The sequence below is a fragment of the Galeopterus variegatus genome, unplaced genomic scaffold (assembly GCF_000696425.1).
Source record: "Galeopterus variegatus unplaced genomic scaffold, G_variegatus-3.0.2 Scaffold4258, whole genome shotgun sequence".
Lineage (NCBI taxonomy): Eukaryota > Metazoa > Chordata > Mammalia > Dermoptera > Cynocephalidae > Galeopterus > Galeopterus variegatus.
The window spans coordinates 93,561-104,849 of NW_007730369.1; the positions used below are offsets into that span (position 1 = coordinate 93,561).

At 58.7% G+C, this 11,289-nt stretch overlaps 2 protein-coding genes across 3 annotated transcripts in view; one reads left to right on the forward strand and one right to left on the reverse strand.

Moving 5' to 3' along the window:
* Positions 1–4,773, forward strand: part of CNIH2 (cornichon family AMPA receptor auxiliary protein 2) — a 7,292-nt gene extending 2,519 nt beyond the window's left edge. The window contains exons 2-6 of the mRNA XM_008587164.1: positions 2,821–2,889; positions 3,300–3,347; positions 3,609–3,721; positions 3,818–3,961; positions 4,139–4,773. Of these exons, the coding sequence (XP_008585386.1) occupies positions 2,821–2,889; positions 3,300–3,347; positions 3,609–3,721; positions 3,818–3,961; positions 4,139–4,166 (402 nt within the window). The 3' untranslated portion in view covers positions 4,167–4,773. The remainder of the gene's footprint in view (positions 1–2,820; positions 2,890–3,299; positions 3,348–3,608; positions 3,722–3,817; positions 3,962–4,138) is intronic.
* A 367-nt stretch (positions 4,774–5,140) lies between these two features.
* YIF1A (Yip1 interacting factor homolog A (S. cerevisiae)) lies at positions 5,141–9,432 on the reverse strand. Of its 2 annotated transcripts, XM_008587155.1 has the most exons (8): positions 9,219–9,432; positions 8,442–8,653; positions 8,186–8,290; positions 7,981–8,059; positions 6,453–6,510; positions 6,111–6,266; positions 5,433–5,526; positions 5,141–5,335 (listed from the first exon to the last, which is right to left on the reverse strand). In XM_008587155.1, exons 1-8 carry the CDS (start codon positions 9,247–9,249, stop codon positions 5,189–5,191), a joined length of 882 nt encoding a protein of 293 aa, XP_008585377.1. In that variant the 5' UTR covers positions 9,250–9,432; the 3' UTR covers positions 5,141–5,188. The 2 variants fall into 2 exon arrangements, with proteins under 2 accessions (XP_008585377.1, XP_008585378.1); XM_008587156.1 differs by lacking the exon at positions 6,111–6,266.
* Between the last annotated feature and the right edge of the window lie 1,857 nt (positions 9,433–11,289).

Genomic DNA, 11,289 nt, shown 5'->3' on the forward strand with positions numbered 1-11,289 from the left:
CTCCTCCCCCGTCCCCCACCCACCCTTCTATGCCTGCCCAGCTCGGGCACTCTCTGCTCACACCTCCTGCACACACGCCCTGGTTGTGATCCCTTTAGGGGGTCCTTGCACCCGCCTCTAGTCTTTGTCCCTGCACACCCTCCTTCCTTCCTTCCTCCTGTCGCCTCACCTGCTTCTTTCCTGGCCTCCCCACTTGCTCTCGCCTTTCTTTTCCTGGGACCTGCTGCCTGTTCCGTGGTTCTCCCTGCACTCTTTGCCATCCCCTGCTGCCTTTCTGTCTTACATCAGGAGTCTGTAGACTCTGACTGCACCCTACTGTGTGGACAGCGAGCCCCACAGGTACCTCCAAACACACAGCCCATCTCCAGCCCATCGCTCCCTGGCTTTGCTTCTCTCCCCCTCTCTCTCTCCGTTGCTTTTTCTTTTCTCTCCCCACTTGCTCTATGAGGCTACTTCAAAAGTTCATGGAAATATTCATATTATCTTTTAATTCTATGTTTCCATGAACTTTGTGAAGTGCCCTCAATTTCTCTTTCCCTCCCTTCAGCCCCCTGGGTTCATCTTGATGTCTCTTAGCCTCCGTTCCCGTCCCCGGGGCCTTTGACAATCCTGTGGGGTGGGGGCAGGAGGGCTAGGGTCCTAAGACTGGGAGGAATTGGGGGCCGCAGGCTGGGGACACACAGCTAACCAGCTCTGGGAAGAAATGCTCCTGGAATTCAAGCAGCCCTTTTGGGGCTCTCCTCACCCAGGGGCCTCCTGCAGCTCCTATGGGGTCCCTGTCCTCAAGGGATTCCCAGAGCAGTTTTCCATCCAGCACGCATGCGTGGACGCGTCCTGAGTACCAGGTTCTGGGTGGCTTTCAGGGAGTCAAGGATGAATAAGACTTAGACTTTGGTCTTGTGGCGTGCCCAGCCTGGGAGAAAGGGCCCATGCTTTGAAGTAACACCTTTGTTCATTCACCAAATATTTACTGAGCCCCTACTATGTGTGAGGCACTGTTTGCTCAGCCATTTAGCTCGGTGATCTTAGCAAGTCATTCATCTGGAGCCTGTTTCCTCATTTGTACCGTGGTCTTGCTGTATACATAAGACTACCCAGAGTGAGGCCTGCCAAGAGGGAGAGGAGATAGGAGGTGTGGTCCTCAATCCAAAGCTGGTAAGAACTAGAACCTTCCAGGGCAGGACCCTAGATCCCACTTGAGACCCAGAGCCAGGCCCCACTAGTCGCTAGGCAACACTGGTGGTGAGTGACGTGTGTCAGCTGTCACCATGGGGGATTGTTTGTTCCGGGGGGCTGAGTCAGCGCCAGGCAGCCTAGGGGGTGGGAGGCGAGACACCCGCCACCTGCTGATGGTGCCAGCTCTGGGGCAGACAGACGGCACCCTTCCGCTCCCTGCTGGACCCTGTTGCTGCGCCTGTCAGGCAGGTGGCTGCCCAGAGTCAATGGGGAGTTGGGGGTGGGCTCCAGATGGCCCCAGCTCCCTCCGAGAAGCCCATGTTCTTTCCCTTTAAGCCGTCTGGGGTCCGGGATGCTTGGGAGTGGTGGGCCTGCTGCCTAATCCTAGGACTGGAGCTGAGAGGAGGGGACCCCAGCAGGCTCCTCTGCCAGCCCACCTCCCCTAAGTCACCTGCCCCCTCCCAAGCCCATCCCATCATCTCCTCAAATACCCACTCCCCTCAAGAGTTCCCGACCTGTAAGGACACTGCCAACCCCCAGACACCCCAACACAAGAAAGCACCTTGGGTGCCTCAGACTTCTCTGCCATTCGAGCCCTCCGGAGTCTGGCTCCTAAAGAGCTCTGGACTCCATCCACACCTCTCCATCTCCACTGCCACCCTCACTACTCAGATGAATTTTAATTCTGGAGTCAGACTTGGTTAGAATCCTGGCTTACTACTAACTAGCTGTCTGGCCTTGGGCAAGTCAATCTGTCTCAGCTTCCTCATCTGCAAAACAGAAGTGAAAATAATACTAGTGTCTATGTCAGGTTGTTGCAAGCACTGAATGTGTTAATAAACATAACACCTGCTGGCAAAGAGTAGGCACCATGTATGTTGGCCAGCTTGTATTTCCTGCCCCACCGATCCTACATCACCTGCCCACCCCACTTTGCTGCTCTGTACCCCTCCCTGTACCCCTCAGTGGCTCCCAGTTACCTTTGTGTTAAAGGCCAGACTCCTGGTCTAGCCTCACAGCGCACTCGTGCCTGGCTCTGCCGACGTCTCCAGCCCCATCTTTCAGCACTCCCGCCCCATGAAACCTGCAGCTTCCCGAATGTTCCTTGTTCTTTCAACCCTCTGTGCCTCTGTACCTGCTATTCCTGCTGTGTGGACTGCTCTTTCCCCATTTGTTCACCAGACACACACCTACTTGAGTCAAGCCTGAACTTCCACCACCCTGCACACAGGGTTGGGCACCCGCCTCAGGTCCTCCCTGTACCCCACAGCCCTGACACCTAGAATATAGTTCCAAGTTCTCCTCCCCGAAAGCCTGGGGTTCCTCCCAGGCAGGGGCTGTGAAACAGGCCTTTGGGGCCCATGCTCAGCACAGGGCTGAGAAGAGGCCATGTCCTGGGATGTTTTTGAAGGAGGTATAGTGGACACGGGCCTGAATTGGGCATCAAGACTCTAGGGTTCCGTTCGAAACTGTCGTGTGACCTTGGACCAGGCCCTGCCCCTCTCTTGGCCTCGGTTTCTCCGCCTTTGCAACAAGCTCCATCTGGCCCCGTCCTCACGTGTAGATTCCTACCCCATTAAGGATGGGTGGTGGGAGGCCATAAGTTGCTGCCCCAACCCTGACGAGCACACGCCCCTCCCCCAGATCATAGCCTTTGACGAGCTGCGGACAGACTTCAAGAACCCCATCGACCAGGGGAACCCAGCGCGGGCAGTAAGTGATACATGTGCTGTGCCGAGGTGTGTCCGTCCGTCGTCTTTCCATCTGTCGTGGGTGGAGGCTGGGGGTGGAGGCTGGGCAGACGGGGTTGTGAGGTGGGGGGTTGGAGGCCATGCCTCTTACTCTGTCCCCGCCCCCAGCAAACACCTGGCGCGGGCTCAGGGCCAGAGTTCCTCCTGGCGGGGCTGCCGTTGCCAGGCTCTGGGCCGTTGCCGTGGAGACGCGGGTGAAGGCCCCTCCATGGTGACGGTCGCCATGGGGACCGCGCGGCTGCTTCCTTGCCGCTCCAACAACGTCGCAGAGACTGCTCTGGCGCCCTCTGGCGGCCACTTGCAGCGCGGCGGGGGGCTCCCAGTGCCCGCTCCTCCGCCTCCCCCATCGCACTCTTTTCCTTCCTCCTACAGCGCGAGCGTTTAAAAAACATCGAACGCATCTGCTGCCTCCTGAGGAAGGTCAGTGTTAGGGCTGGGGGCTGGGGGCAGGAGGCTCCCGGCCTAGCGCTGCCCCCGTCTGTGGCCCAGCTAGGCCTTCCTCCTCTTCGGGCCTATCTCACCTGCTCTGCCACCTGGGAGAGGGTGGGAGGCCAGAGGCCTGTTAGTCCCCAGAGGTCATGGTGGGTGGGCACCTCTTCAAACCCCAGCTCCCTTCTGTGCCCTTGAAGCTTGGGTCTGTCCTAGCACCAGGCCGCTGACCTCTCACCCTCGCTCCCCCAGCTGGTGGTCCCCGAATATTCCATCCACGGCCTCTTCTGTCTGATGTTTCTGTGTGCAGCAGAGTGGGTGACCCTGGGCCTCAACATCCCCCTCCTCTTCTACCACCTCTGGAGGTAGAGTAGCAGCTGCCTGTGGGAGGCCGAGATGGGGTGCGGGGGCAGGACGGGTGGAGCCTTGGCAGCGGGCACTCAGGCCCCTCCCCACCCCAGGTACTTCCACCGCCCTGCGGATGGCTCTGAGGTCATGTATGACGCGGTCTCCATCATGAATGCTGACATCCTCAACTACTGCCAGAAGGAGTCCTGGTGCAAACTCGCCTTCTACCTGCTCTCCTTCTTCTATTACTTGTACAGGTGAGGCCCTGTCCATGGCAGTGGGAACTCAGGGAAGGGATGTTCAGGCATTGTGCTTCCATCCCAACTTTCTGCCCTTTGCCCTTAAGGACTGAGGGAGACTCAAGGTGTGGCTGGGTGGGCTGCCAGGCAGCTGGGCCTGCTCAGGACTCGGCTCACTGCCTCATCTTCCCACAGTATGGTTTATACGTTGGTGAGTTTCTAAGGGGGAAGCCGGCCAGGGAGCGAGCCCAGAACGGACCGGACGCCTGTGCACCCCCAGCCCTGCCCCTCGGCCGCAGAGGCCTCAGTCCTGGGGAGGGAGGGGGCACTGGTGCCTCCAGCCTCTCCACCCCCCAAACTGCTGCTGCGGGGACACCCCCGCCTTCAGAGTCCTCTCTCTTGGACTAGGGCTGGGCAGAGCTCTAAATAGGGTCAGGGGCTCCTCTGCCAGCCTGTGGACATGGCAGTCAGTCCTGGAAGGGGCGGGACCTCCGGCCTTGTCCATTTCAGGGGAAACTTGGGCCCTGCCATGGGGCAGAGCTTGACCCTGGAAATTCTGGGCCGCCCCCCCCTCCACCCCCACTCTGAGGCTCCCCCTGCAGGTGGGGGGGTTCCCACACCCAGAATGAGCAGGCTCAGCAGGGGGGCATCCCCACCCCTAGTCTGTCCTCCCCCTCCCCCAGGCTCTCTCTCCAGCCCTCTGTCTCCACTTACCCAACCCCAGCCCACCCTGTCTCTTGGACCCATTTTCTATGTTGCCTGGAGGAGTCCGGCACCCCCTCCCCAGCCATTTGTGACAAAATATGAATAAACTATTGCAAACACATGGGCCCCCATTCTGCTCCTGAAAAGCTTGAAGAGGAGATGGGGTAAGGGACTGTACAGGCGGCAGCCCTGAGCTAATTCCCCAGCACAGCTAGTCTTGGCACACTAGCCCACAGACCCCCTCAGCCCACCCTCCCCAGATGGATCTGAGGCCTTCAAGGTCTCCTTGGCAGCTGTCCCCTTCCATCCTCACTTCCCTGGCTGTGCCTACTAAAACCCTTCCATCTCCCTTTGAAGGCAGTATCAAGGTCACCAACTCCAGGAAGCCTTCCCTGGGTCCACCCTCCTCCTAGACAGTCCCAAGCCTGGTCTCCTATGCAATGAGGTATCTGCAACTCTCCTCCAGGCCCCAGGAATGAGAGTCAAACAAAGTCAAGGAAATCAAATCTTCAATGTATGGAAAAATCAGTGGGCCAGGGGTCACCGGACCAGGTGGAAGGTCAGCCAGTATATGATGAGGGGCTGGAATGCTGCAGCTCCCAGAGTCAGGTAGAGCTGGAGACGCTGTCGGGGGACTGGGCCCCCCATGCTATCGGGGCCCAGGGCTGCTGTCCGCAAAGATCGCACCTGTTAGAAAGGAGAGCTGAAGCTGGGCCAAGAGGGGTAGGTTTGTCCCCAGCTCTGACCCTAGGTAAAGAGAGGGAGGCAGCAGCCCCAGACTCACAATGAAGTACATGAGAGCAGATGAGGTCCAGGCCAGTGCCACGTAGTAGCCATCGCTGCCGAACAGCAGCCCTGTGAGCACACTCAGGATCATTCTGTGGAGGCCGTGGGTAGGGTAAGGCTGGTGACCCCCAGGGGTCCAGGCCTGAGATTGGCCCTGCCCATCGGGCCTAGAGCCCCACCTAGACCCCACCCACCACTGGTGCCCTTTACTCTCAATCTGTGCCAATAGGGACCCAGACCCAAAATGGATCTGGAAGGCCCAGGACTCAGCCACAGGATCTGGATCTGAGACCTCCTTCTCTCCCCTGTGCTCCCAGGGTGTCTCAACACATCTCCAACCTCCTTAACTTCACTCAGCCCGAGGAGACTGCTGGGAACAGCTGGTCCCTCTAACAGAGTACCAGGACTCAGCCACAGGATCTGGATCTGAGACCTCCTTCTCTCCCCTGTGCTCCCAGGGTGACTCAACACATCTCCAACCTCCTTAACTTCACTCAGCCCGAGGAGACTGCTGGGAACAGCTGGTCCCTCTAACAGAGTAGAGCTAGAGGTTGAGGAGTGGGGCAGAAAGAGACATGTCCGGGGTCACAATTTGAGGCTGCAGCTATGCAGGCCCAGAACCCAAGGCCTCAGGCCCCTCCCCCAGGCCACCTCCCCCCCAGCCCACGATGCTCACCCCACGTATTTGTAGCCACTGTAGGCCAGCAGGTGGAAAGTGCTCAGGTCACTGCGCACGGTGGCCAGGTAGAGGCCCAGGAGCAGGGCCAGCACCTCCATCACCACCCACACCAGCGCCGTGCTTGCACACAGGCCCAGCACCTCTGGGGAGAACCTGTGCCGCGGAAGCAGGGGGGGGCAGTTCAGAACCAGCCATCATATAGCAGGGGTGTGAGGGTGAGAGACTAGAGGCAGCAGGGGGTGGGCTGGGGACCTGGCATAGATCCCCTAGGGAGGTGGGAAGAAGAGCCAGGAGGGAGCAGAGATGGGGGGTTGGGGCAGGGAGGGAGTTGACACCGACCTTTTCTGAATGCCCAGTGCCATCCCAGCCAGCAGCACATAGGTGATGAAGGCCATCGCTGCCAAGAGCCAGAGAGATGTCGTCAGCCTGGCTTTCTCAACCAGAGCCCTCCACTAGGCATTCAAGGCCATGGACACCCTAACTTCCCCTATACTTCCTTCCCCGCATATCCCAAGATGGCCTGACCTCCACACTCAGTTCGCAATGCCCTGCCTGGGATGCCTTTCCCTGATCAGCCCTTCCCGTTTTATAAATGCCACCTGACCCTTCTCCCAAGACCACAGCCACCTTCCCTGCCCCTGTGCTAGGAAGCGCATCAGTTTCCTGCTGTGTCAGAAACTGCATCATGGGCAAAGGCCATTGCTCATCCTAGACAGGGACCAAAACGCAGGTTTGGTGGACAACCCAGGCTGTTCCTAGAGTCCAGGGCCATGGGGATGACCTCACCTGAGCCAGCAATTCTAAGTCTGGCCATTGGCACTGACTATGACTCTGGCCACCCTGACAATACAGAGAACTCGAAATTTAACTCTGAGCTGTTTGCACAGAAGCTCAGAGCCAGTGAGAACCGGGCTTTTGCAACATTGTTAACTCACCAGCCCTGTCCTCTGCCCCCCTTGAAGCACTAGAACTGATGCGACCACCAGAGGGCACAGTGTCTGGAGTCAGGAAACCAGCTCTACCACTTATAAGCTGCGTGGCCTCAAAGATACTCAAGTCCCTCTGAGCCTTGGCTTCAACACGTAAGACAGAGATGCCTAAGTTCCAGTCTTAGACAGTGGCTGCAAGACACACACAGAAAGAAGGATAGAAGAACTTGGGCTCGCTGCCCTCTCTGGAAGCTCCTGAGGGTCGAGCTCTGGCACACTCACTCCTCCTTCAGAGTGTCCACTATGGGCCTAGCCCTGTGCAGCCAACAGGACAGACAAGTCAGCTGCAGAGTTGGCCAGCCACAGCAGTGTGGGTGACCTGACAAATGCCATACGGACAGGCAGTTGTGGGAACCCAGAAGGGAGTGATCACTTGCTCTGGTAATCAGGGAAGGCTCCCTGGAGGAGGGGACGGTGGAACGGCCTTAGAGGTCAAGTAACGTCGCTAATAATAGCCAATATTTACTGCAAGCTTCCTGTGTGCCAGCTGCTACGCTGAGCTGAGTGTATAGCATCTCACGGAATCTCTATAACAATCCTTTTAGGTAGGGACTTACTATTCCCGTTTTACTGAAGAGTACGAGTAACCATCCTAAAGTCCCACAGCTGGAAGTTGCAGGGCCAGATCTAAACCCGGGACTCCAGGCTGCAGAGGGACATGGTCCAAGTCGAGAAGCAGGAAGGTCTCAAAAGGATGTCCTGGGGACAGTGAGGCACACTGGGGAAGCTCCCTACTGTTTACCCTGCCCTGTCTACCTGGCGTCTAGCAACTGCCACATGTATAAAGCACCAAGAGGAGATGCTAAGTGCTCTCTCTTCCCGTTCATGACTCCAGGCACAGTTCCCCTCAGGACCCCCAGCCCAGGTCAGAAACTCACTGGGAATATAGAGGTCAGGGGCGTTGAGGTCTTGTCGTGGGGGCAGAGGCACATCACGACTGTACTGCACTTCCCAGTTCTGGCAGTGGCAGCAGCGGCCAGGTCAGGAGGAAATAAGAAAAGGAGAGAAGGGGGTTGAGGTCTGGGGGCCAGACTTTGGGGTGGGATGAGGGAGTCCCGCCAGCTCACCAGGTAGCAAGCTCACCTGGTGCGTATAGGGGAAGACCAGCAGCCCTAGCTTCTTGGCCACATAGGCTGTGTCCACAGCGAAAAAATACTTGAGTTTGTTCACAGACACAAAACGGTGCAGCTGGGAGGGGAGAGAGGAGGCTGTGGGCAAGCTGCACTCTGAGCCTCAGGGTGCTCCTGTGTGTGCTTCTTCCCTGAGGTCGTTGTGAACGTCAGGTGGGATCCAGTGATGCCCCAGCCCTAGCCACCCTAGCCCCGGGGGCAGGCCACACCTCCTTGTGCACCATGTCCTTCCCATGGGATGCGATGGAGCTGCCATAGGCCATTGCCACGTTGGCCATTGGGTCCCCAAGCAAGTGGTTGACATTGAAGGCCACATCGGCTCCTGGGGCTGGGTATCCCCCGGGCTGGCTGGAATAACCACCGCTTGTGTCATCGAAGAGGGGAGGAGGATCCGGAGCTGCCCGGGCCCTGTGCTTGGAGCCTGCGGGTTTGGAGGTACCAGAGTAGGTGACAGGAATACCAAGCATGAGCCCAAACCACAGCCCCTTCCCCTGGTTAGGCAGTCCTGTACGGGTCCTGGGGCCACCGAGCAATCAGTGAGGGAAACCCAGGCTGGGTGAGGGGTAGCTAAGGGGAAGTGATCTCTGAACTAAGCTGTAGAGGGTGAGTGGAAGTCTGCTAGGTGGAGAAGATAATCGGGAGGGCATCCCTGCATGAACGAGGGTGGGAAAGGCGACAGCTGGCTACTCGGAGGCCCTAGGCAGTGGTCAGGACAGGGAAGGGAAGTTCTGGAGGAGGATCCTGTTCGAGCCCACGTCGGGCATGGGGATCCGAGATGTGCTATCACCGCTCCATGTCAGGATGGGCCAGAGAAGGCCAAGTCCGGGACGCGTTGCAGAGATTCGCGGGGCAGGAACCCGAGTGACCCCCCCGACCCCCGGCCCTGGCCAGCGGTCACAGCCGCCCCTCTTCCTCAGGGTGAGCGGGCTGCGCCGTCGACTCTGCTCCCGCCGGGCCGCGCCCCGCCCGCCCCGCACCCCACGCACCGTGGGCTCCGTAGCCCGAGTGATAAGCCATGGCCTCGACGCTCGTTCTCCCCGAGGGCCCGCTGCGCCGCCTCGTGGGTACGAATACTAATAAAGCAGCTGCCCGGCTCCCTGGGCGCAGGCCGAGGTTACCCGGCAGCCAGACACGTCCTCCCGCGGCCCGACTGCGGCCGCCATGTCCACAGCGTCATCCTCCGCCGCCTGCCATTGGCTCTCTGGCGGCGCCGGCTCGCCCCTCCCCTCTCCCAATTGGCTACTGGCGCGGCTTAGCCAAAGCGGATTCGGCGGTAGCCAACTTCCGGGCGCTGGATAGGCGGAGCGATTGGAGGCGCGCTCGGATTGGACGGCGGCCTCAGTAGTTCGTGGCAGGAGCAGCGATAGACAGTTAAGGTGGGCGGGTGTTGAGAATTACTCTGCGCCTGCGCGGTGGGGCCCTTGACGCTCACCCTGCCACGACTACACCAGGAGGCCAGCGGCTGGAGCCCGGGAACCGAGCTACGCTAGTGGGGCCTGTTCCAGGAGGGAATGGGGCCCCCCACCCCTCCCTCTCCATGTTCGCTTTCCCTGCTCGTCCCCCACATTTCGCCCGGTCCTGGAGCGGAGCCCTGGCAGCCCAGGGGGCGTTGGTAGGAGGCTGGGCCGGCAGTGACAGCGCAGCCAAGCTAGCCCCAGGATGCTGCCGACTCCTCCCGCCTCCCACTCCTTTGCACGCGGGTGCTGTCCGTCGTCCGGTGCTGAAAATACCCTCCCGCCTCCGCCTCCATCCTGCAGACCCCTGGGGACCGGCTGCTGGCAGGGCCTGCAGTCTCGAGCCACACGTTCCTACACACACACACACACATTGAAAAACTGAGACCCTGCAGTCTCGAGCCACACGCTCCTACACACACACACACACATTGAAAAACTGAGACCCTGCAGTCTCGAGCCACACGCTCCTACACACACACACACACACACACACACACACATTGAAAAACTGAGACCCAGAAGACCTGAAGTCCCAGAGACTGAGTGGTATAGGTGGGACAGGATCCTGCACCAAGCCTGTCCCATCGGCTCTTCCGTGGTCCAGCCGATTTGGGGACGGAGGGGTGCTGATCCGTTTCCTGAAGCTGCGGCCGAAACTCCTGAGTCATCGCTGGTCCCGTGGTCTTGTTGAAGTAGGGCCCCCAAGCCTCACTCTCGGGGGCGCCTTTATCTCCACCGAGCTTCCGACCACTCCCACCCTCCCTGGAGACAGTCTTCAGGGGCTTCGCTCTCACAGACCTTCACCCACTGCTTTCTAGAGAGCACCATCAGGTCTTCGATCTGCCTCTAATCTGCTACCTAGTGTCCAGTTACACCAGGTGACCTTCCTGCTCCCCAAACTCTGCCCACGAGATCCAATAGCAGTGCCTTTGCCCAGAGGTCCCCTCCACCTGGGATGCCCGTCCCCTTCATATCCACTTGTCCAAAGCCTCGTTATCCTTTAAGAGTCAGTTCAGCTCCTGCCCCTCAGAGGGACAAAAGGAACAGAGGACTGACCTGGCCTAGGGTGGAGGCCAGAGGCTGGGTCTTAGGCCGCCTCTGGGTGCACCCAGTTTCCCCTGGATGTAAGTTCCATGAGGACACAGTCTGTGTCATTCTATACTCTTACTCTTTTCTTCCCAGTGCCAAGCACAGTACTTGCATATAGAAGACACCCAATAAACATCTGTGTCCAATAAACAAATAATAAATAAATGGATGAAACCCTCTACCAGTCCTTTCCTCTCTCTACATCTCAGTTGCCTCATCTTTAAATGAGTGGGGTATTTAACCGAGTGGTTTTTGAGTTGCTCTTTGCCCAAACACACACACGCACGCACACACACACACACTCCCTAAAATAACCCACCCAGCATTGCAGCTCCCCATGTTCCATTCACTGATCGTCTAGATTGGGGGAAAAGCCCAGACTCAGGCACAGGCATGAAGATCTGAGGCCCCTGAGGCCAGGGAGCAGCACCGGGGCCAAGTGTACCTGGGAGGGGATCGTCCCTTGCAGGACAGATCTCACTCCCCTGTACAACGTGGTGGATGCTCGTGA